Below are 24,357 nucleotides of genomic sequence, written 5' to 3' on the forward strand. Positions count from 1 at the left end.
GGACATGGATAACATGAACAAAAAAAGTTGTTTATTGCTCATCCGGAGATAGCCTTGGGAAGGTAGTAATAGGCTTTCTTCTTGAACCACTTTGGCTCATGTGAAGGTGCTCTACCACAGTTAGCTCCGAGTTCCAGAATTTTCATGCAGGGATAAAGAGCAGTAGTTGCTTCACCAACTTCCCCACAAAAAGCAGACGGTGGGCAAGAGTTCCCCTAAAGCAGTGGTCATCCTCCTTCTTGGTAAGCCTAGAAGTGCAATAAGTCCTTGGAATATAATTGATCTTGAACTTAATCCCTACTGCACAAAAATGAACTGAAGACTTCTTTTGCTGTAGAAGCAAAGGAGTGAACAAGATTGAAGCTTATAGGCTTTCATGACAAAAAAAGTCTTTAAGACAAATTGAAATCAGTCCTTATACAGGATAATGAACTGGAAAGTATAGGATTGAATTAATGAAACAAAAATTGTAAAGCAACAACTTGCTACCTCACTAACTGAAAAGGTATACTGTATTTTAGACTCTTGAATCAAGATTTACTCCCAGGAAAAACAAGTTGATATCTGCTAACAGAGCTAAAGGGAGGGTGGGAATCAATACAGCCCAGATCTATGCAGCAGCCATTTCAAATGATTTTTGATTTCCATGAAAAAAACACTTGATATTTTAAAATAGTGGCAATTACTGTTATTAGTTGAAATAACTAAACTAGGATGAAATAGTCGATGGATCAGAGATCAACTGAGGTCACCTGTAACTGCATTTATTACCTTTTTCCAAATAATTCAAATAATAGGCCTGTAAACAAAACATTTTGCAAAAAAGTTATTTATTTCTGAAAATATTTGGGATGGAGTTAAACAATTATAAACACAAACAGGGAGAAGTTTAACAGTTTTTCTGCACATATTTCAAAAGCTAAATTTATCCTCAGAAAATTGCAGTTGAAGTAAGAGTTCACCATTTGCTACTTCAGACTGCATGTTTGGAATTTCCTCCTAGAGAAAAAAAAAACAGAACACTTTAGACTTTGATATATTAGCTTACTGTTATTTGCCTTGCCCGCCTCCCTCTACTTGACCACCAGTATGCTGGGTGCTAGCCTGCCTCAAAAATAGAATCAGCCGTTCACCTCTAATTGTTCATTTAGAAAAAGATTTGACATTTATTCACAAAAATTCTGATAATGAACAACTTTATCCTACGCATAGGAAATGATTGGTCTTCCTTTCAGACTAGACTTTACCAGAGAGAGTGTCCTACTTGAGGAAGGCCAAATGGCCTAATCTTTTGTCAAACTCCCAGAGAATTTCTATATGGGGTGGGTGGGGGAAGGGGGTGGGGGGTGGAAACAGGGGTTCCATCCACATCTAGTGGAAGCATGGTCACAGATGTGCAGCAAAATAAATTTCAGTTGGAATGTTTCTTTTCCTTTAAGGCTTTAGTAGCAACAGAGTTTACTCGTCAAAATACCTGATAAAGGTCCTTTGTGCATACCTCATCAAGGAAGTATTTCTCAATTAGTTTTAATGCTGTTTTGTACACAGTGGTATTTGAATGGAATTGAAGAGCCTCAATTTTCTCCAAGCCATAAAGTTCCTCTATTAATAGGCATAGTTTGTCAGTTTCACCCAATTGTTCTCCAGCCTATTACAAAAAAATACAAAAAAGATGGCATTAACTCATGGTATATTTCAAGTGAAAAGTTGCTATTAAACAATGAATATTAATGCTGCAATTATCAAATCTTTTATCCATAAATCAATTCCTGCAGAACAAAATACAGAAGTTCAAACTGACAGACACCTTCAGAAGCCAAACTTACACAGAATTTAAAGAGGCAGCAATGTGGTGAATATTTATTCTCCAAAGAAGTCTCTTCAGTAATTTACAAAACATGCAAGTTGGATTGCAGAGGTGATTTGATCCAATAATGATCAAGTACAGTAATAAATCAACTTGAAAAGGAATGAAGGGTTGAATCATTTTGCACATTTCTTTCCTGCTCAAACAAAACCGACTTAGTGAGCAAATGTCAGCCAAAAGAATGCACAGAAATAGCAGAAAGCCACTTAACTCTTCGAGCCTGCTCCAGCATTAAGCGGGATCATGCACAACTGGGGACATTAATCCATTCCCTGCCATTGCCTCATATCTTAAATCCCTTGGATTGATCAGTTAGGAAAAAGCTTTTCAAATTTACAATTGTATTTCAAGATTTGTGCGCACACAGACAGGCCGAAGATCAGTGTAGAGAATCATTATCGACTAGACAGATGCTTAGGCATTAGGTCTTTAGAAAGATAGAGAAGGTCAACTGAAAACAGCATTTGTACAGAATGAAGCCTGTAGTATTCACCTTGGTGTGTCTCTCCTTCTCCACAGGAGTGATCCTTTCTGATCGAGATATCTTTTCTCCAGGGTCTATTTGACTGCTTGTCAAATGCCTGTGCAATTTCAATGCCTCCCTGAACTGAAGCCCAAAATGCATTCTTGTCTTAAGAGGATTTATCATGTCACTGCATTAAATTTCCACTGCCAAGTGCTTACACATTACTAAATTTTATATTCTCATGGACATTATTCTTAGTTACTACATCCCCAGGCCTTTCCTCATCTACAAGCATTCACATTAGGCCCTGCTTAACCAATTAGAGATCATTAATGTAACATTAAGAGCAGTGATCCTAATACCAATAGATGAAAAACAGCTGCTTACCACTATTTTCTACTTTCTACGCCTGGTCAACAAGCCTGGGGAGATTTTAAAAATCAAAAATCCTACACTTAGCAACCATCTTACTTCAAATGAAGAACAAACTTGTAGGGTTTGTTCCAGACTTGCCTTTATTAACTATTGTCCCAAATGCAAACTCTTCTCCACACTGCACCCCCCCAACCCCATTAGATTTATTAAAAATACTTTATAGAAGCAAAGAATGCTGAAGAAACACAGCAGTCTGTCAGCATCTGTGGACAGAGAAGCAAAGTTAAAATTATGACCAAAGTCACATTGGGCTCATTGTTATTTGTTTCTATCTCCACAGATGCTGCGAGACCTGCTGAGTTTCTCCAACATTTTTATATCATAATCTGCAATATTTTGCTTTATTAGCACCAAGTTGATAGTCTGCTGACTTCATCCCTACTTTTCCAGGTTTGCATGCAACCTCTCCCATACTCCACCACTGCTATATAGAAAATTGTAGCCAGAGTCTCACCTATTTTTCACCCTTCCTTCCTTCAGCAACCTAGGATACATTTCACCTGATACAGGTAACTTAACACTATGCTGCAAACATACTACATCTTGTTCATTCATTTTTGCTTGAACCAATTTAACCACTTTACACAGACATTTTCAGGATTCTTTTCCGTCAAGATGAGGGGCAAGGTACTCGCTTAGTACCCCAGCCATGTTCTTGTCGCCACAAGATCTCTTAATTGACTCGCTAAAAGAAAACTTGCAGCCAACTTACAAGAAAGATATTGGATAGGCATTCCAGGATTACGAGAAGGATTTTGGCATCTTGGTTTGACAGCAGATTAAGGAGAGGTTCCAGTACTCCACATTGCACCAAGTATATAACCTGGTCAACTGTACCACCATTTGTGTAATTTGTCACAGCCCAAATAGCTTCTTTTTGTACTTTATATTCACCCTGGAAGACAAAACAAATGTCATACCAAGATCAGAGTGCTGGTAATTAATACAACCAGATCTTACTGAATTCTCATTAATATTGGATCTGGTTATAACTAGTCCTGTAAGAATCAGTTAAATAAAGTCAGTCTTTAGTATGAAGATGTTCATATCTTGAAAAAAAGCACAATGTACATTAGAGAATGACATTTGTGATCCATTTCATGTGTTTTATTTTAATTAAAGCCAGCAGTGACCAAATGATAATTCCATTCTCTCAACACTTCAGATAATGGAGCAGTACATTCTACATGCAGTAAGCCCTGAACAAGCTAAGTGCCAATCAATAAGCATCTTCATTGAGCGCACCTAAATCATTTCCCTCTGATATTCAAATCAGCATTACCATTGCTGAATTGCCTAACACAATCATAGGAGCTAAGTTTGCTAGTGTTTGATATGAATAGCTGGCTTGCTGCCCAGTGCAATCCCATTGGCACATACATCTTAAAGAGGGAATGTTGCTGTGTACAGCATTTTGTACAACCTCCTACCATCTTCAAAAATATGATGGAACACCACATTTGCAGAGATCTCCTCAAAATGTAGAAGTGACTTGTATAAGAGGTGAATAGATAAGGTCTTCTCCACAGGATGGGGGGTGTTCAAATCTATAGGGCATAGGTTTCAATGAGATAAAGGAGATAGATTTAAAAAGGGATCGAAGGGGTAGCTTTCCATGCAGAGGGTGATGCACGTATGGAATGAGCTGCCAGAGGAAGTGGAGGAGACTGGTACAATGACAACATTTAAAAGGAATCTAAATGGGTATATAAATAGGAGGTGTTTAGAGGGATAAGAGACAGAGGCTGGCAAGTGGGGCGAGCTGGATTGGGATGCCTAGTTGGTGCAGAGGAGTTGGACTGAAGGGTCTGTTTCAGTGCTATACGGCTGAGTGAGTGAACCTCAAATAATAGTACCCACCAGTTCAAAGCAGCTGACTTATCTGACAACAAGCACACTTCCTTCAACTCGAAGGAAAGAAAAACTGCTGAAGAAACCCTTCCCTGGCTTTGGAACTTAACTTTGCTTTCTCTCCACGGGTGCTGATAGACTTGCCAAGTTTCTCCAACAATTTGTTTTCATTTCAAAATTTCCAGAAACTACAATTCTGGTTTTATTTTTCCACCCACTTTGTTAAAATTTGTGTCTGCTTGCAGCAAGTTTTGCCTGCAAGACATTCCATAGTTTACCAATGTTGAACAGCAACCCTTCAACCACCTCCAAAAAGAGGAAACACTCCATCTCAACTTTAATATTGTTAACCCACCACGGTCACTGTATCAAAACCATCAAAATTTTCCATCCAAGAGGATCAGAGGCATTAAACAGTAAACTATATAGCAGCTGACGACAGACAATAAATGTTCATCATACCAGTGATTCCTGTATTCATTTCATTCATGGTATTAAAAACAATGGTAACTTTAAAATTCCCAAAAGTTAACAATTCATGACATCACACTTGAACTAGAAAATAATTAATAGTCTTGATATGAGTTTATTACCTTTACCACTATCCAATAGTGGACATGACATTTTGGACACGAAATGACAAAAGATTACTTCCCTCTGATGTACTTTTAAGTACAATTAACATTCACAAAGAGATAGTACTATTGATAAGCCCATGTCTGTTATGCAAGGAATTAAATGCTTACTTTTTCCAGAATTTCTATAAGGGGAGCTATAACTCCACAAGTAATCAACTGTTGAATCTGCATTGTCGGTCCAGCAGCAATATTGGAAATGGTCCAAGCAGCCTCTTTCTGGATCGAGGACTTGGGGTGTTTCAACAGTTTTGGTAGAATTGAAAGAACTCCTGCTTCAAGAGCAGCCTCTGTTTGTCTATCAGTTCCAGTCACAATGTTTCCAACAGAACGGAGGGCAGGAGTCTGAAAAGATTAAAGCAAAAAAGTGGTAATTTCAGATTACAATAGTCTGTTGTGATTAGACTGGTCAGGAAAATTACCACAAACTACCTTGAATTCAACTAAAGAAATCTCCGACAGTCTGACAAATACTGAAGCAATTACTTCAACTTTATTGCATGCATCAACCAAAATAAGACCAACTTGACTATTATCCAATTAATGGTGGAATTTAGCAACAATTCCAACAGACAGTGACTGTCTTTAGATGTGTCCAGGGTTCAATCCATGGGCAATGTTGTTCTTTAAAGTTCTGCTCCTGAGAAATCAGAAGTCTCCATCCTTTAAGTCTGTTGTGCAACATTATCGATGATCCTTTAGGTTTTTCTAAAATATTGACTACTCTGGAGCCATGAAGTCTGCAATTTGCCTTAACAGAAGGAGCTTATTTGTTCATGATATTTGGCTTGGTCTGTTCAAAGACAACCCGGTGATTAACTAATCTCTTTCATAGGGCAATCATTTGTCCTTGTGGTATAAAGCAACCAGTTATCAAGCAGTTGTTAAACAGTTTTGTTCATGTTGCTTTGACTCCTCCTAGGCATGGCTCAATTGCCTTCAATTCCTGCATTGAAGCTTCTTTGTCCCTTAACAGTTCATTCCACACAGATTACTACAGATTCTTTCAATCAGTGGACAATTACTAAGAGTTTCAGCTTACACTATCACATTTATGCAAAGGAGTGAAATTGGTAAGATCACTGAATATCTTGATTTTTAGTTGGAGCCTTCAGCATAAAATGCAGTATAAAGATGCATAGAAGCCACCACAAGGTTGAATGCTGAAACTAAGTTAATTATATTAACAAAATGGATATTTCTACTCCAGCCAGAAAAAACCATAGGTGTGTCCATCTGGTAGGACCAAAAGATACAGTATGCACATAATATCCATCTCTTCACTTGTTATACCCTGCTGCCAGGCAAACTTACTTGCCCAATATTTACTAATTTAAAGCCAGGAATTGATCTGGAGTAGTGAAATGTATATTAAATCTGGACTAAACAATACCCACAGCATGCCTGTATTCTGCCTGCAAGTTAATTTAAATACTGACAAGAACATGGAGAGAGTTGGTCAGTCATGTGGTCCAGAAGAATTTTATTTTGGGTTGCAGAAAAAAGTAGCAAAAGCATTGGTAATCATAATTGGTCAATCCTTTGGTTGCACGATAGTGCTGGAAGACCAAAAAGGAACACAGGGTTAAACTGAAAGTCTACAGCCCTGTCAGCATAACAAAACAATAGTGGAAAAAAATTAGAAACAAAGATTTACAGGTATTTGGAGAGACTGATTACTGTGCAAATTCATTTTGGCTCTGCAAAAGCAAAGTTTCTGTATGACAAGTCTGCCAAATGTTGGAAGCAGAGGAATTGCTGTAGCTATTTGATAAATGGACTCAAGAGATGTGATAATGTATCACACGAAAGGTTTAGTAAGGCATAAACCTATGGAATAATGGAAGCCATGGCTGCAGAAGCATTTCAGGAACCTGAAGCTAAAGGATGATAGTTGAAAGATTTTCAGACTTTGATTTAATGCTCTTTTGATTTTATTAAAAAACTAGACTAGGAAGTCTAGGAAGCAGCATTTTAAAACTTGCTCATGAAAGAAGATCAAAAGAGGTCAGAGGGAGGAAGCTTATAGTCTCCAGTATAATATAAGTAGGCACCCAGTAATATGATATGGTTGAATGAAAAATTATAGATGAGCAGAGCTTCTGTGCTCTCCAGATACTCAAACTAAACAATTACAAATTAGGAACAAACTTCAGTCACTTGGGTTTGCAAATAGGAAGAATATAAGTGGGTGTAATTCTAGCCATATTCAAATAAAATGTAAAGACTCAAAATGGACAATTGTTTAATATGCAGGTGAGTCTCTGGGAGATGTATTGTGCTCTCAGAACTCAGTCATCTTGTGTTAGAGACCCTTAAAAGGTTGGAACCAGGACAGTTGAGCAGGGAATACTCTTCCAATACCACATGTAGTTGTATTGTGTTACAAAAGAGTTTGGAAGAAATCAGGAGATTTGCATTGAGCTCCTGAAGAACCCATATTTAAAAAAGTACAATTAAGGTTCATCAGGATTTCAGTTTAAGAGCTATTTCTATTCTGAACAGTTGGAAGGGACACCAGCATTCTTCTTAGCTAATATCTCTGCCTACCTGCAAGAGGTTAATAGAGACATCTTCCTTTAGAAAAAAAAAAGCATATTTGTAATTAAAAAGGAATCATTTCACAAACTTAGTTTGAGATTCCTCCCTGCTGCAATTAGTAGGCATTTTGCAGACTTGAAGTGTCTTGGACTTCAAACTGTCATGCTTTGAAAAATTTCCAAATGACAGCATGCCAGACTCTTCTGATAGCATCAAAATCTTGCTAAAGCCAGTTCTAGAGTCAGAGCCTCAAAAAGCTATGAACATTTCGAAACAAAATTAGGTCAGTGCTATAGGACAATTGTACATGCTGCAGCATGGTGACAGTTGCTCTTTAGAGCTTTAAAAAAAATTTAAAATCAACAAACAAGGCAGAACATAGCTAAAAATATTGTCATCGTCATGCCACCTTCTTGCTGGAGATGATTGAACTATCTGGAGTTGATTAGAAATGCAAGAATGGTCAGGCCATTGTTCTTAGTTATTGAAGAGGTGATTTAGTGGTGTTACAGCTTCATTCTACATGACAAGATTGAAGTTTCAGATCGTCTTTCCTCACTGATACACCAGTTCCCTGCTTTAACTGCAACTTCTCTAGACTTGGAACAAGGGTTGTTCACCGATGATTATATCCAAGAGTGCCTGCAAATTGCTGGTGTTGATAGTTTGTAAACCTGAATTATACATGGCAGTGTATTCTACATTGTTCACTGAAGTGGAGACCAACACTTTTTTTTTTAAAAACAAAAAGGCAACACAATCATAGATCACTGGAAGCTTACAAAAGCCTCAACTTCATCTTGTTGAAATTTGATTTAAACACACCTGCACAGGACAATCACAAAATTAGAGGTTGGATCCACACTGCTAGAATAGCAGTGGATGGAATCATCAAAAGAACACCACAAATAGAAAGCAATTTTCTGCTCGTCACGCAAATGAATTTCAGTAATTTTTAAAAAGGAGCTCTTGCAAAGTAGCAAGGCAGCATATATATTAAATTTTTTGTAGTAAAGCTATACCACTTACAACTTTGAATCATTCACTAATTGACTCGTGTGTCTGAACAGAAAAGGATCCATTATTACAAAGTTTTAATCTAACAGAAAATTCAAACACAGGTCACAAGTAGATGAAGTTGTAGGCCATGTGCTTCCTGTTAAATGGTAGGACAATTTAAAGGATCATGGACTCCATTCCATTCTTCTGTCCAATCACTATTTCTCTTCAATTCCCCTGGAAGCCAAAGGTTTGTCAGTCTCAGCCCAGAATATGCTCAATGACTCGAGTCTTCTATCCAAAGTACAATATAAACCTCAAAAGCCTGTTTCCTCCTTATTTCAGTCCTATGTAAACTAACCCCTTATCCAGAGACAGTGTTAAATTTCAAATGCATCAGCTAGGATATGCATTTCCCTGTCATACAATATTCTGTGCAATCCTCTAGAAACAAGATAAGCCAATTATGTCTATTGTAAATCACAAGACAACCCTCTCATCCTATGTATTAGTCCTCAAACTCCACAGCATTACATCCAAGGAAACGATCTTTAGATAATAGAAGACCAAAACTGTGCTCAAATATTTTAGATGTGATCCTACCAAAGCCTGTATAATTGGAACAAGCCTTCCTCAAATGTTCAACTCAGCCCCCTTGTCAAAGAGCCAAATATGCCATTGGCTTTGCTAATTGCAAATTGCTGCGTATTAATTCTTGTCCAAGAACAAGTCAGTCAACCAAGGCATCTACTTTGTGGAAGCTATCACATACTGTATTTGCGAACTAGCCAGAGCCATATCATGGTATCCTTTTTACCCCAAATGAACTAGGTCTTGTTCACTTGGGAAACCTTTACAAATAGGGCTTCCCAAAATGGGTTGCTATTTTGAGCTTTGTGTCTAACATATGTTTTTGAGGCAAAAAAGGTAGTGGTTTTAAAAAGTCATGCAGCTTAAAGAATTCCTACCACAATGAACTTCTCCCTCTCCTGCTAAGGTGCTTAAATGCCCCCCTGCACGTGGAGGGTAAAACATCATGCTTCCATAACGTACAACTTGTGGATCCTGAGCGCACAGTAAGAATGAAGACTGATCAGTGAAGCTCAATACAAAAATGTTAATCTGCTTTATTACACAGCAAGTAAATACAGTAATTGCAAACAGGTTCAATCAAATAATTTAGTTCAATTGATTTGCACAATACACTAAAAAAGTAAGTAGGCTGTCTAGAATTCTTCTAAATGTTTGACCGAATATCACCTCCCTCCAAAGAATTTTGGATTTCTCCTTAGAATTCAGTCTTTTCATGTTATTTACATCTGATCAGTGTCTTGGAAAATAAAAAACTTTTCTAAATAGGTTGGAACTAACTTTTTGGCCATATCCAAACAAAGTAATGAATTGTGCAGGATCAGGGAAACTGCTCAATTTATAATCAACCTTGTTCCCGAGAAAGTTCATTCAACTACAAACATTTAAAGCCTTTGAACAGCTCTAAGTGCTGATTTTATAGTTCATAGTAAAACTAATGTTTACCAAGGAGCTCTCCATTCACTGGTCTTAAAATATTCATTGTTTTCATTTGGGGGGCCTTTAGCTCACCAGAAAAGCTAAAATGCCTGGAACAGTAAGTAAATCAGTGGTTTCATTAATGGATCATCAAAACACCTCATTGTATGCTTTTTAACTGACAATGATTCATACTTCAAAATTTAGTCTGGATACCATTACTGCCTGAGCATTATAGTTTTTGTAAAAAAACTCTTACAATATTTAGAAGCATCATTTGACAACATTTTAGAAACGACAAATACCTTTAGAAAGCAAGACAGCACATCACAAGACAACTACAGAGTGCTGGTCAACAAGTCTCTGCAGAAGACAGTGGGCAGAGAACATATGATTCACTGGCCTCTGGTTTCTTTGGTGAAGGAGGTTTTCTTTCTATTTCTGCTGAACTCTTCCAATACCCTAAGCTCAGCTAGTTTCCAAAGATAATGGTCATCAACTCCGTATTCACCCAGTTAGTAGTATCAATGCTTACCATCTTCATATCATGCTTATAGGTATTCCTGTGCAAAGATATGGACACCCAGGAGGCTGGGACCCAGTGGTCAGTTCTCCAAACACAGGTAAGAATTCAGAAATAGGACTCATTCGTCCAGTTGACATAGCTGGTGCTCAATGTTGATACCAGGTGGTTAGAGGGTCCCAAGGCAGATGAGGCATTCTTCCTCCAGGCATTGGGTGGCTTGTATTGGCGGTGGAGGCAGCCAGGACTTTCATGTCCTTGGTGGAGTGGGAGGGGGTGTTGAAGTGGCCAGCCACAGGGCGGTGGGGTTGTTTGGTGAGTGTCTCTCAAATGTTTCCAGAGATGTTCTGCGAGTTGGCTTCTGTCTCACCAATGTAAAGGAGACCATATTGAGAGCAATGGGACAGAATGGATGAGGTGTTTGGATGGGCAGAAAAATCTCTGCTGGACGTGGAAGGATCCTTTGGGGCCTTGGAAAGAGAGGAGGGGGGTGGGGAGAGGTGTGGGCGCAGGTTATAAACCTCTTGCGGCAAGGGAAGATGCTGGGAGTGGGGTGCGTGGACCCGAGGGAGTTGGAGGGAATGGTCTCTGTAGAATGCTGATAAAGGGTGAGTAAGGAAGCTGGTATTTGCAAGTCACTCCCTCCTAACAGCCCATCTACAAGTCTTCTTCAGTGACAGTCAGGAGGCACTAAGATAAAGCAAGGTAAAGACTCTTGAATAAAAACCATTAACATATCTCCAGCATATTAAATTTCATAGGTATGGAAGCCATGGTCATTTTACATGATACTGCTGTTAATTACTCCAAAATTGTTTCTTTGCACAAGCCATCACTTTTCAAATGCCCTACATTTAAAAAAGTGTAACTCATGATGGAAAGGATCTCACAACAGTTCAGCTTTCCAAGTGGAAAGATTCAGCATGATTCATTAGTCAAAAATACCAACAGAAATAGCCAAATTTAACAAGCAAACAGCAATTTTTCCATCTAAAACAGCAATATATTTCAGAAATAATAAAAAAAGTCTGCCATTTAAATGGGTCATTAGGGCTGTGGAATTCCCTTCCTTAGACAGGATGGAGGCTGATTAATCCAGAGTTCAGATTTTTGATGGACACAGGAATATTTCATGGTTGTGTTCTGTTTGGTCCCTGCATCATTTCCACAAACCTAGTCATTAATTGAGGTTATTTAGGACAACAGTGTTTTATATTTTTAAAAACCCAGTCATTACTGCCTGCCCCTCTTCCGCGGTTACGTTAGGGCCCAGGTGTCCTTGGAAAAAAAAATTAAAAACCCAGTCATAGGATGTTGGCATCACAAGCTAGCCCATCCTCATCCCTAGAGGTGAGCTGTCTAAACTGGAGAGGAGTGAAGAAATTGTCCAGTAACTTAGTGTTATGAACTACCTTCCACTCAGCATTTTGCTAATGAAACAAGCTAGGTTAAAATAATTTACCCAGTGTAGCTCAGAGCCTTGATTCCATGAACAGCTGTCATGTGTTATTTCAATAGGTGGTCCCACAAGTTAGCTTCATCCTCAGCTCATTAAAATATTTATATTAGAGCCAAACATTTTCATGAAAATAATGAAGTGAAGGATTGAAAGGAAACATCTACATGTTACAATTTGAGGGATTGATATTGTGCCACTTTAAAATAATTTGATTAAATTAGAAGGGGTAAGTAATTCCATAGCAAGCAAACAGCCTCTCAAGAACTTGCTATCTTCACACATTAAGTGAACATATGCAGTATGCAACAGAATTGGCAATTACTCTTCAAACAGACAGTATCCCAATTAGATGGAAACAATGCAGGACAAGATCATTTAAGAGTACTGGAAGCATAGTCCTTAATTTTTGTTGATCACAAGTACATGGCTCATTGTTCCAGTGTGCTGTTCTAACAAGATATAGGTAGATGAATTTTAAACTAAAAATACCACCTCAACTAAATATCTCAGACCAAAAATACCTGAAAAATTATTAAATTTAACAGCACAACAGTGGGATTACTCTTGTCAAAAATCATTCTTTTCAGGCCTCATTGCTTTTCAAATTTTTCTTCTCCATTTTACATGCAAGAAATTTTCCCCAAACTTCGCTTTATGTAGCACAAGTGTGGAAAAAGGATGGCGCTTTCCTTTAGTTGGATTACTCACCAACAAACCCAGTTTATCTTTCAACATCAATTGCACAAGCCTTGGCAAAACTCCAGTGCGAACCACCTCCTCAATCCGTTCATTTGGACCGTCTGTCAGGTAGGATATTGCCCAACAAGCATCAGAGAGAAGGGCATCATCCTCATAATGAAGCAGTTGAACCAGTGTGGGGAGAATCTGTTGAACTGCCTGGAGGGGGGGATATGGGTTTTTGTTGCGACACAGATTTGATATAGTCCATGTGATATTGCGCAAGAAGTCAACCTAGAATTCAATAAGACTGTATTATGCTAGGACAATGAAATGACTGAAGGTTTTAGCTAATGAAAGTTAAAGTAGCGTTAATACTTTATTGTTTAATTAGATTAGTACCACTAAAAAAAAATCTTTGAAAATAATTATCTTGGTCAATGAAGAGCCCAGGTAATTTACACAAAATATACAACTTAAAAATATGATTTTTTTAAAATGCATTCTCTCTCATGTGGTGTGGGTGTTACTGAAAAGCATTTGATTTCTACCTCCAACTGCTTAAGGTGGTGGTTAATACTGCCTTGAACTATTATGGTCCATACGGGGAAGGAACAGTGCTTTTAGAGAGTTCAGTGTTGTGACCCAGTGATACAGTATAGAAATGACATAGTTCCAAGTATAACAGGTGGGTGGCTGGGAGGGGCAATTGCAAGTGGTGATATTTCCATACAGTGCCTGATCTTCCAGAAAAGTAACAGTTGTATGTTTAGCCTTTTTGTCAAAATGGAGTACTGGTGAGTTGCTGCAATGCATCGTGCTGCCACTGAGCACCAGCAGAGGGAATCAGTGTTTAGACATGATGGCTGTGATGCTATTCATGCAGACTGCTTTGTCCTGGATAATCCAGGGCAGTGGAAGGTATTTCATCATCCACCTGACTTGTATAGATGGTAGATTGGCAAGACAAGAAGAGTATTTCACCAGTCTGATCGGATCTTGTTGCTACAAAATGGCTGGTTCAGTTCAGTTTCTGGTCAGTAGTAACACCAGGATGGGATATTCAACAACATTTTTGAAATTGAATGTGAAGAGCAGATGGCTGGATGCTCTTGTTGTGGATGATCATTGTCTGTTAATCCTAATGCTTTGTTATTATACTGGTTTTGCCGCATATTGAAGTGTGGTAGTTTTCACTCAACGACTCAATCTTAGGGATGACAGGAAACTCCCTTTTCTTTAGGGAGATTTGGATTTTTGGAAGGCATTTGCAAAGGGACAGGAGGCTATTTAAGGCAAGATCCCATGGTGTTGGTAATAGTATATTAGGGTGGATAGGGGATTGGCTGACTAATAGAAAACAGAATTGAGAATAAGGAAGGCATTTTCAGGTTGGCAACCTGTTATGTTGAACACCATGGTTGAGGTCAGTACTAGGGTCACAATTAATAACGTTGATTTGGATGAAAAAGTGAATGTACTGTAGTCAAGCTTGACATGACAAATCAATGGAAAGACAAGTGATTAGAATGACAATGTAAACAAGTGGATAAAATTCAGCACAGGGAATATGAAGGTGGGGAAATGTAAAGTTATGCAGGAATAACAGAGGAGCTGAATATTATTTAAATGAACAAAGACTACATAAAGCTACAGAAGAGGAATTTAGGAGTTCTTGTGTAGTGAATGGATCACAAAAAGCAAGTGTCCAGTTCCGCAGGTAATGGGGAAGGTGAATAAGGAAAAATGGGGAAGTCTGTTTAAACTATACCAGGTACTAGTTAGACACCAGCTGGAATACTTAGGACAATTTTGGACCCTTTATCCAAGGAAGGATGTACTGGTATTGGAAGTTGTTCAGAGAAAGAGCGTTAGGCTGATCACAGGAATGGAGGGACCATCTTAAGATGAGAGGCTCTGTACTATTGGAGTTTAGGAGAATTAGAAACAACCTTATTGAAACACAAGATTCTTCGTGAACTTGACAAATTTCAGAAAGACTGCTGGCCATGCACATCTAGGACTAGAGGGCATAGTCTCAGAATGAGGGATCACAGATCAGGGATTTCTCCCCTCAGAATCTGTGGAATACTTTCCAGCAGAGGGCCATCAATGTTTGGACATCAAGTATAGTCAAGGGTGAGGTTTACTTTTTATTAAAAGTCAGCAAGGGAATCAAGAGTTAGAGAAAAAAAGATGGTTAAAAAGGAGAGTTGAGGACTACCAGACCAGCCATCCTGTGGTTTAAAAGAGCCAATAGCTTTCTATCATACAGATAGCAGCCTTCCTTTATTGATTTTCTAGAACAATAGGGCCGATGACTTATTACAAATCCTCAGTGGTGCACTGAGGCATACCAATACTGCAGACCTGGAACCTGCAACTTTCCAACTTGGGAGAATGCTTTGTTGACAGTTTGGGTTTAATATTTATTATAAATGCCATGTTTCCATCATCATGCTCCCAGCAATGAAACCTTTGATTTTTTGTTTGGCCCAGGCCAGTTATGGAAAGAGGAGAATGAAGAGTGTGGAGTGGAGAAAACAGGAGTCAAGAAATGTTGCCTCAATCTACAATCATTTTTCCTCATTTACTTCTGTTATTAGTGATAGGCAAATTGATTAAACCACAGCATTCGAACCACATCTCAGACAAAACTACTTTCTGGACTTACAGGGATACCTGGTTGGACCAATTGCAGGAGTGAGGGAACAGCAGAGCATTCAATTACTGCATCACGAAAGAGGGGGCCATCACCTGTAAGAGTTTTTTAAAAAGGTTTTGTCTACATTTCTAGTTTACTCAAATCTTTTGAAATAAACTCATTATCATGACATTTGATGGCCAAGAAATAAACCACCTCATACCTGCAATGTTGCCCAAGGCCCACACAGCTTGCTCACTGATGTGCATGTGTGGGGAAGAAAGGAGATGTATGAGTGGTGGAATAGCACCTCCTTCCACTACTGCCCCAGTTTGAGCTGATGTGCCAGAGGAAATATTAGTCAGCGCCCAGGCTGACTCAAACTGTAGTGTAGGATCATCCTCCCGACCAAGAAATTCAATAAGCTTCTTAACCAGACCTGCTTCGATACATTCATCTAGTGGAGGTTTCCATGCCCGAGAGAGTAGTTTTCTATCAAGAGGAAAAACAAAAAAATTCAATTCCTATTTCCCCTCAATTGGCACTTTTGTTGACATCTCACATTCAGAAAGGAATTACCAAGACACTATTACACAATAGTCCCGCTAGGTCCACCTGAAACTGCCTTGTATCAAATTCTTGGAAATAGTAAAAAGACTGCACATGCTGAAAGTCAAGTGTGAATAAAGCATGGAGCTGGAAAGGCACAGCAGGTCAGGCAGCATTGGAGGAGCAAGCAAGTCAAACGTTTCAGGTTGGAACCCTACATCAGGGCTGCCAGTCCTGATGAAGAATCCCAACCCAAATGTCAACACCCTTTGTATCAAAGTCTATTGAATGCAATACTTCAAAGTGGAAACTGGAAATAGAGAATGCAAAGCAAACAGAATTTAACACCTCTAAGTCTGCAGGATGATCAAAAGAGAAAATATCACATTGTGCGCTAGATATACTGGGAGATTAGGGTCAACTCAAATGGAGTTGGAATAGAAAAAAAGACTTGTGTACAAGTAGTATGTTAAAGGCCAAGTGCTTGTTCAATTATTCTCAACACTAATATTCCTCATCAAAAAGCTTATCTTGTTCTGGCAGTTAAGTGCAGTTGAATAAATTGTCACAATAGTTTGAAAGAAAGGGTTCTTGAATCTGAGTTTTTATAAAAAAATTAAAGCCTAATTATTAGGTGTGCATCTTTAGGTTTGGGGAGTGGAAGAAAGGAGGAACAAAATAATTCTCGTACTCAACAGCTCCAATACACAGCTAGTCAAGTATTAGCTCCACAGCTGCAAACGTCCTAGTTACTGAAGTCCTGTCCAAAGATCATAATTTTTCACTAATGATGCCTGAAGTTCACTCAAGTACTCCACAGGTCCAAACCTGTACTGCAAATAGAACTCGTGTGCAATGTGTCATTAGAACATGGTGATCATTATTCATCCAATTTTCCAAATAGGGGAAAAAGTACTGTAATGAACTATCACTCTTACCGAACTCCATTTGTAGCTTCCGACTGTAGCAATGGGTCTTGGCTATTCATTCCCTTCACAATCTCCTCTATGGTCATTGGATGGCTCTGAAAAAAAGGGAAAAGCAAAATTAAGTATAAGATAGTGTCTTTTTATTTTTTACTTTTTTGATTGTGGATTAAAATAGAATAACTGTTTTAAAGCCAGGATTGTTGAAGTATTACTGCAGTGTTTTTTTTTACAACCAAAGTTATCTAACTCATTATAAGCACTGTTTATCAATGATAAAAGGCCTCTGCCTATCAACAATTAAGATTGGTTCTCAGCTGAACAGTTTGGAGCTGTGAACAGGATAGAGAGAAGTCACCAGACCTCCTCTAACCCAGGAGAATGTATGTGCACATGTTCTCTGTAGAAACTAAGCCAACATAAAATAATTCTTCCTTCCACAGTTGTCATCAGCAGTGACATTTAATAAAAGTCAGAGACCTTTTACAAGTGAACCAGCCACCCTGTGCCTTCTACAAACCACCGAAGGCATCTGGAGAAGGGAGACTAAAAAGGCAGCATTCTAATTAACAGCCATTTCAGCAGATCCTGTGAACAGGGACCACTGAACTGCTTTCCTACTTTTTCCATTCTTCCATATGACCCATGATTTACTTTTTTTCCTGTTACTAAATGTACGTACATGCAAGGGGAAATTTATAAAAGGGGAATAGAAGTTTCCCTTTTACCTAGAGCTAGGTACTGTTTATTGCAAGAAAACAGACAGACAGTAGACAAATAGAGTTTAGAGACAAGTAAATTGGGGAATTTTGATACATTTAAATTTTTTTTTGTTAAGTCCAGGAATAGTGGAACTTCATTTCTGGCATGTACCCCACTGAGGCATAACAGTGTTTGGTCAAGAGTGAATTATAAATCAAGACACATTTAACATGGAATGTCTAATTTCATTTTGTGATTAACCCATTCCAGAATTTCTGCAAACTTTTCATGACTACATATCCTCAATAGAATCTAGGTGCAAAAGCAGTTGCATTCATGATTTTGTATCCTTGCTGTGTGATGTATTATTGAAATATCACATCAGACACATTCTGGCAGCTTGTGTTCATGTATATGACATATAATGCCAAGGGACAGGTCGATGGTTAATCTCAGCTGGGCTATCACATGGTATGAGTGATACTCTAATCCCTACAGGTCATAACCCCACTTGCAAAGATTTAAGAAGAATTGGCAGTGGATACAAATGAATGTTTACCCTACCTCTCCAGATTAAAAAATAAAAGACAAAGATAACAGACAAAATGGAAACAATGTTAGAATTCTAACAGTTAACTGAAAATTGGTTGCTCTACAAGGGTATAATAAAGTGTGAACATTCCACATACATTAAATCCAGCAAGCTTTGGTAAAGAAGGGTCACCATCTGGAAATTTGCTTATGTTCCGTCTCTTCAAGATCTGTTCATCCCTTTTGGCTTTTCGTAATTCAACAGAAAATTCAACCCTCTGCCTCCTCAGTATCTGGTTTAAGCAAAAATTAAGAGTCATGGCTAGAAAAGAGATTACAATGAAAAATGTCCCAAACCTTAATATAGTAATTCAAACAAAAGCAGCATTTGAATAATCCCATCCCCTTGACATAGTAACAATTTTAAATAACTGATCACTTAGCAGAATCCCCAAAACATGTCTTAACTGAATATTTTAAGGAGCAAGAGAGATTAATAGAACTCCAGATAGAGGAGGTGATACACCTTTGACAAATATAGCAAATAGCTCAGAGCAAGCCATTCAGCCCTTGCCAGTGCTTATGCTCTACCTAAGCTTCCTCCAACACTAGCTCTTAACAATTCCAGTCTCTTAGATATGCTTATCTAAGTTCCCATTAAAAATGTGCTATATCTATAATATTCTCCTCAACCATGTGGTGGCATGCAAGGCGATGGAATTAAATTCCACATTGAAAACCTTCTAGCCAATGTTTCTTCTGAATTTTACATTTCATTTCTTGGTTTACTATCATCTTCACATTTTCTCGTTTTGTGCTTCCACTGATGTAAAAAAATGTTCACTGGATTAATGCAAAGTATGGCAGGCTTGTCCTATGAAGAGAGGTTGAGTAGCTTGAACCTGCATTCACTCCAAGAACGAGAAGTGACCTTATTGAAACACGCAAGAATCTTAGGATTTGACACTGGTTACTCCTTGTGGGAGAGTCTCAGACAAGGCATATCTCAGAATAAAAAGGTCTCACCTATTTAAGGCAGATGAAGAGAAATTTCTTCTGAGGGTAACAATCTGAGGAATTCTTTACCACAAAGGCTTTTTGAGGCTGGGTTAAGTGTATACCAAGCAGAGATTAAACAAAATTTTAGAAGTCAGTAAAGGGAATCAAAGGTTTAGGAAAAGACAGGAAAGCAGAGTTGAGGATCATCATCAGATCAGACATTCTCTCATTGAATAGCAGAGCAAGCTTGATAGGCCAAATGGCTGCATCCAACAGTTGAAAACCAGAATAGCCATTATTCATCCTATACTTCTCTCAAAGGGAAAAGAAACACTGCTGATGTATCCATTACAGATTGGCAACTTCAGTTATTGTATCATCCTCTCTATACCTTACAGCAACCAGAATTGTACAAAGTTCTAAATGTGGCCTGATCTATTTTCAATAGAAGTTAGACAAAACTTGACAATTGAAGTTTTATTTTTAAAAAAGTGGCTTTAATAAATTGCTTCACTACATTTAATGATAAGTATTTGTATTTTCAGCTCCCTATACCAGATTGAGATTCTCATTTACCAAATAGCTTGCAACCTCCTTCGTTTATTTCACAAAAAAATACATTTGGCAATTAGAAGCTATTGTGCAAGATTAAAAACTTTCATTTGTTGCAGTTCTTTTCAGTATTGACAGTCCTCCAGTTCCCTCACCAATTGTTTTATATCTCCAATCTACACAGTTATTAGAAGTGAACAATGTGGTTCCAGCACTGATCCATTTTCTGCCACTGAATAACTATACTTCACAGCTGCACAGCACTTTTTCTTGCAGTCAGCTACTACCCATTCCAGTAAGCCTTCTCCTCCTGTTTAAGGATATTGAGATAGAAGCACATTTGCAAATCCAGCATTAATTACCCAGTTCCATATGTTGACAAGTGATGGTGAGCCACCTACAACTGAGCAACCATTTCAAGAAAGCCACATCATATATTGGCCACATAGGCAATGAAGGCAAATATCCCTCCCCGAAGTATATTAAATGGGTTTTTAAAACAAAATTGTAGCTTCACAATTAGAGAGACACTTAATTTATTCCAGATTTCTCAAATTAAATTTTAATTTTAGTCTCAGTTGTAGAGTCCAAGACTTTTTAAAAAGTGCTAGGGTGGGGGAAAAATGGAGGGAAGTGAGACTTGCTGTTAACCACCATTCTGCCATCAGTACTTCGGACAGGGTGGTGGTTGCAAAATACAGCTAAACAGATATTGTAGTTGACGTCAAGCTCAATAAAACGTTCAATAATATCATCTACAATAAGATCTTAGATAGTAATAACCCTTATCACAAATAATTAGATGTCTGAAAGGAGGTAGGAAGTAACAAGCCAACAGTTATACTTTTGTTCCAGACCTCGAATTTCATTAAAATAGGAATCACACGCCCTTTCACCAAAAGAATCTTCAAGAAATAACAAGAGTGGTTAGTAGCTCTCATCGATACTTTTAAAATATTCTCATGGTCTCAATGAAAACTCCTTGAGCAAGGGTTGAAATAGTTTGGAATTGAGGCAGTGACAAATGTAGATGAGCAGAGAGATCTTTCTGTCCATGTATGTAGATCCTTGAAAGTTGCCACCCAGATTGATAGGGTTTTCAGACATACAGTGTGTTAGCTTTTATTAGTAGAGGGACTGAGTCTCAGAACCATGAGGTTATAATGCAACTATGCAGAACTCTGTGCTGCAGCACTTGGACTATTGTGTCCAGTCCTGGTCATCGTATTATATGAAGGATGTGGAAGCTTTGGAAGGATTCAGAGGAGATATACTACTATGTTGCCTGATATGGAGGGAAGGTCTTATGAAGAAAGGCTGTGCAACTTGAGACTGTTTTCACTGGAGAGAAAAAGGTTGAAAGGTGACTTAAATGAGACATAAGATAATCAGAGGGTTAGATAGGGTGGACAGTGAGTCTTTCCCCTCACATGGTGAAAGCTAGCACAAGGAGCATAGCTTTAAATTGAGGGGTGAGAGATATACGACAGATGTCAAAGGTAGTTTCTTTACTCTGTCATAGGGGCATGGAACACTGCCTGCAACACTAGTAGATTTGCCAACCTCAAGGGTATTTAAATGGTCATTGGATAAACATAATGGACGAAAGTGGAATAGTGCAAGTTAGATGGGCTTCAGATTTGTTTCACAGGTCAGCACAACATTGAGGGACGAAGGGCTTGTACTGCGCTGTAATGTTCTATGTTCTAACTGCACTGACTCCAACTGGTTGGCATATTCAGCCAGTAGCACAATATTGCAGAATCTCATTTCTAGATGAAAGTTGAACTTAACATCAAAAGAGTAGAAAATTAAACTGCTCCATCAAGAGCTATATCATGCAAGAAACAAGTACCTCCACATTTTTGCCTCTGTTCTTGAATTTTTTCATCCTCTCATTCTCAGTTTCACTAGTTGACATCTTGGCTGCCTGAATGTAAAGGAAACAACATGCAACTTGAGATCAACAATGCACAGTAAAATTTAAACATTAGTTTTAACTGCTATTTTAAAGAGCAGTTAAAACATTTTAAATGACCAGCCAATAGAAATGATAGCACAAAGCATTTTACTGATAAAAAGGTGAACGAGAACTGAAGGACCAAACCGAGGAGAGTGCAAACTACTAAAGCAAGACCATATCTTCCATAGTAGCCTTAAGTAATAAAGTACAGCATGATCTATATGTAGCAAATTTAGTCTCATCTCTATCCATTCCATGCATAGAGTCAGTCATAAATGGACCAGTTAGATCCAATTGAAACAAAAATCCTCAGTAAAAAACACACCATTTATATATGGTCTGATATATCGATCTTGAATAAGAATGGTTTCTCTTTTTTATTGGTCCAAGAGTAGATATGACAATTAATTACAAATTCTGATTGAAGAACAAAGTCAATTAAATTATCTGAATTCCTCTGTACTCTTGCCTTGCTTCCACTTTCAAGAAATACATTTGTTTAAATTACCAAACCCACTGTTGTAGGCTTCATGAAGTCATTGTACTAAAATACTACACAGTCAGAAATATGAAGTGTCCATTGTACATTTGGAGCAATCACCAAGTGCATTTGAGATAGATCGTATGTTCGAGCACAATTCATGAAGTTACATTGTAATAGAGTCAGTCATCTATTCCAGAGACGATGATTCAATGTTATGCAATTGCCAATTTGCTGACATGGTAAGGCCTGCAAATAAAATGGGACCCAGACAGTTAATCTGATAATGTGTTTGGTTACAAGTTCAGGTATTGGTTGATATCCAATATGGGTAGCAAGTAATTTGCAAAATTCAGTGACTAGTTTATGGGCCTCAATGAATTCCAAAAATAGAAGCCACTATTTACTATTAAACAGTCTAGTTTTCATTCTTAAAATACAATCTGTATTTTCTGGACAGATGCAGCATGACCTGCTGAGCTTTTCCAGCACTGGCACCATTTCCCTCGTGCTGTTTTTTGACTTTCTGAAAGATTGTATGGGGGTGGAGAAAACTGCCTGCAGGTAATAGAGGACTGCCATCTGCTGCTTAACTTACAACTGCTAGAGCTTGTGATTTAATTTAAAAAAACACTTCTACTCAAAAACATCTTTTGCAAAAAGACATTTCTGCTGTTGGCAGATCAAGTAACAAGGAGACAGCCGATTAAGATAGAAAAAGACAACTATAATTGAGGACACCACAATCCCAAAACATTGTACCATGTTGGTAAAACAATCAGCTTTCATTAATTTTTTTAAAATTCATTTACTAAAATCAACATGTTCAGGTGCTGTTACACACCTCTGGAGCAGATAGGACTTGAACCCAGGCCTCCTGGCTCAGAAGTAGAGACAACACCACAGCACGACAAGGTTTTTCAGAGGGATCTTCACCAAAGGTCAGAGATTTGCTGCCACATCAAAATGGTCTAGCTTGCCCTGATGCATCCCTCAAGATGAATTTCAGCATTACCACATACTATACCTGGACAACTCAGTAGATATCAGCTGAAAGACAAGCAGCCCTTTCACCCTCTCTCTTTTAAAGGAGGCAGGCAGCCAAGCATAATCTGTCTGGAGCTGCCCTGAACAGTTAACTGACATTTACCCTGGACATAGACAGAAGTTGGCATCTTCTTTGCTGATAGGTCTTCATAGTCCTGCTGAATGGTTTGAAGCAGAAATGGGACTTCTTCCCCAATGATTGACAACGGTAGCCACACCAGCCTGTCAAAGGCTACAACACAAATTTGTGCAGACTCCGTTGTCTGTAGGAGTGACCTACTTCCTACAAAGGTGGGCAATGTCTTTCTCCACTCTGTCAAGAGTGCCATTATCTTGCCAACACATTACAGTCTCTGCTACTATATCCCTGAGGGTCATTCTCTACCACTCATGATTGGCTGCAACGTCTAGCACCCATGCTCACTGACTCCAACCCTTGACATCATTAACTCGACATACCCATTTACGATTAAGGACACTTCTACACCTGCACTTGAAGTAACTCCCGTAATAGTCATCTCATGTTCCACACAGCAATACAGAAAGGGTCAAGGTGGTCGGTGGCCTGCCAGACATTCAGCTTCTCACTTTGTGACGTGAATTCAAAGTTTGACTGTACCAATCAGCCAACTGACCACATCCAAGCTCCTGGATTGGTTTCAGAAGTAGACCCGGACAAGGCAGAGACCACCTCAGCAAAACGTCATGGCTTTGTGTCTGTGCTGACAACACAGCAATACAGAACTGTGCTGTGAACCTGATATCTCTGGCAAAGGGGATAAATAGCACAGAAAGCAGTCAAATTGATTCAGAGAGTGTGTGCAATGACAGCAAACAAAACACCCAGAGATGCCTGGTCCAATCCAGGGGCTGAATAAGTGTCCTTCAGCAGTGTCCATGCAGCAATATTACAATAATCAATGCTGATGCAGCATGAAGTGCAGAAGCATCCTGTCAAGATCAGAGATATGCCATGCAGGCTCTTAGAGGCTGACACGTG

At 38.5% G+C, this 24,357-nt stretch overlaps 1 protein-coding gene across 1 annotated transcript in view; it reads right to left on the bottom strand.

Moving 5' to 3' along the window:
* Positions 1-813: 813 nt before the first annotated feature.
* LOC122560385 (importin subunit alpha-5-like) overlaps positions 814-24,357 on the bottom strand; it is a 29,325-nt gene continuing 5,781 nt past the window's right edge. Inside the window, exons 3-12 of the mRNA XM_043711023.1 lie at positions 21,722-21,796; positions 18,474-18,608; positions 17,095-17,180; positions 15,831-16,099; positions 15,638-15,720; positions 12,994-13,257; positions 5,366-5,599; positions 3,481-3,663; positions 1,499-1,648; positions 814-999 (exon numbers count right to left, since the gene is read on the bottom strand). Coding sequence (XP_043566958.1) covers positions 913-999; positions 1,499-1,648; positions 3,481-3,663; positions 5,366-5,599; positions 12,994-13,257; positions 15,638-15,720; positions 15,831-16,099; positions 17,095-17,180; positions 18,474-18,608; positions 21,722-21,787 — 1,557 coding nt within the window. The 5' untranslated portion in view covers positions 21,788-21,796 and the 3' untranslated portion in view covers positions 814-912. The remainder of the gene's footprint in view (positions 1,000-1,498; positions 1,649-3,480; positions 3,664-5,365; positions 5,600-12,993; positions 13,258-15,637; positions 15,721-15,830; positions 16,100-17,094; positions 17,181-18,473; positions 18,609-21,721; positions 21,797-24,357) is intronic.

This window comes from Chiloscyllium plagiosum, chromosome 21, assembly GCF_004010195.1.
Source record: "Chiloscyllium plagiosum isolate BGI_BamShark_2017 chromosome 21, ASM401019v2, whole genome shotgun sequence".
NCBI lineage: Eukaryota > Metazoa > Chordata > Chondrichthyes > Orectolobiformes > Hemiscylliidae > Chiloscyllium > Chiloscyllium plagiosum.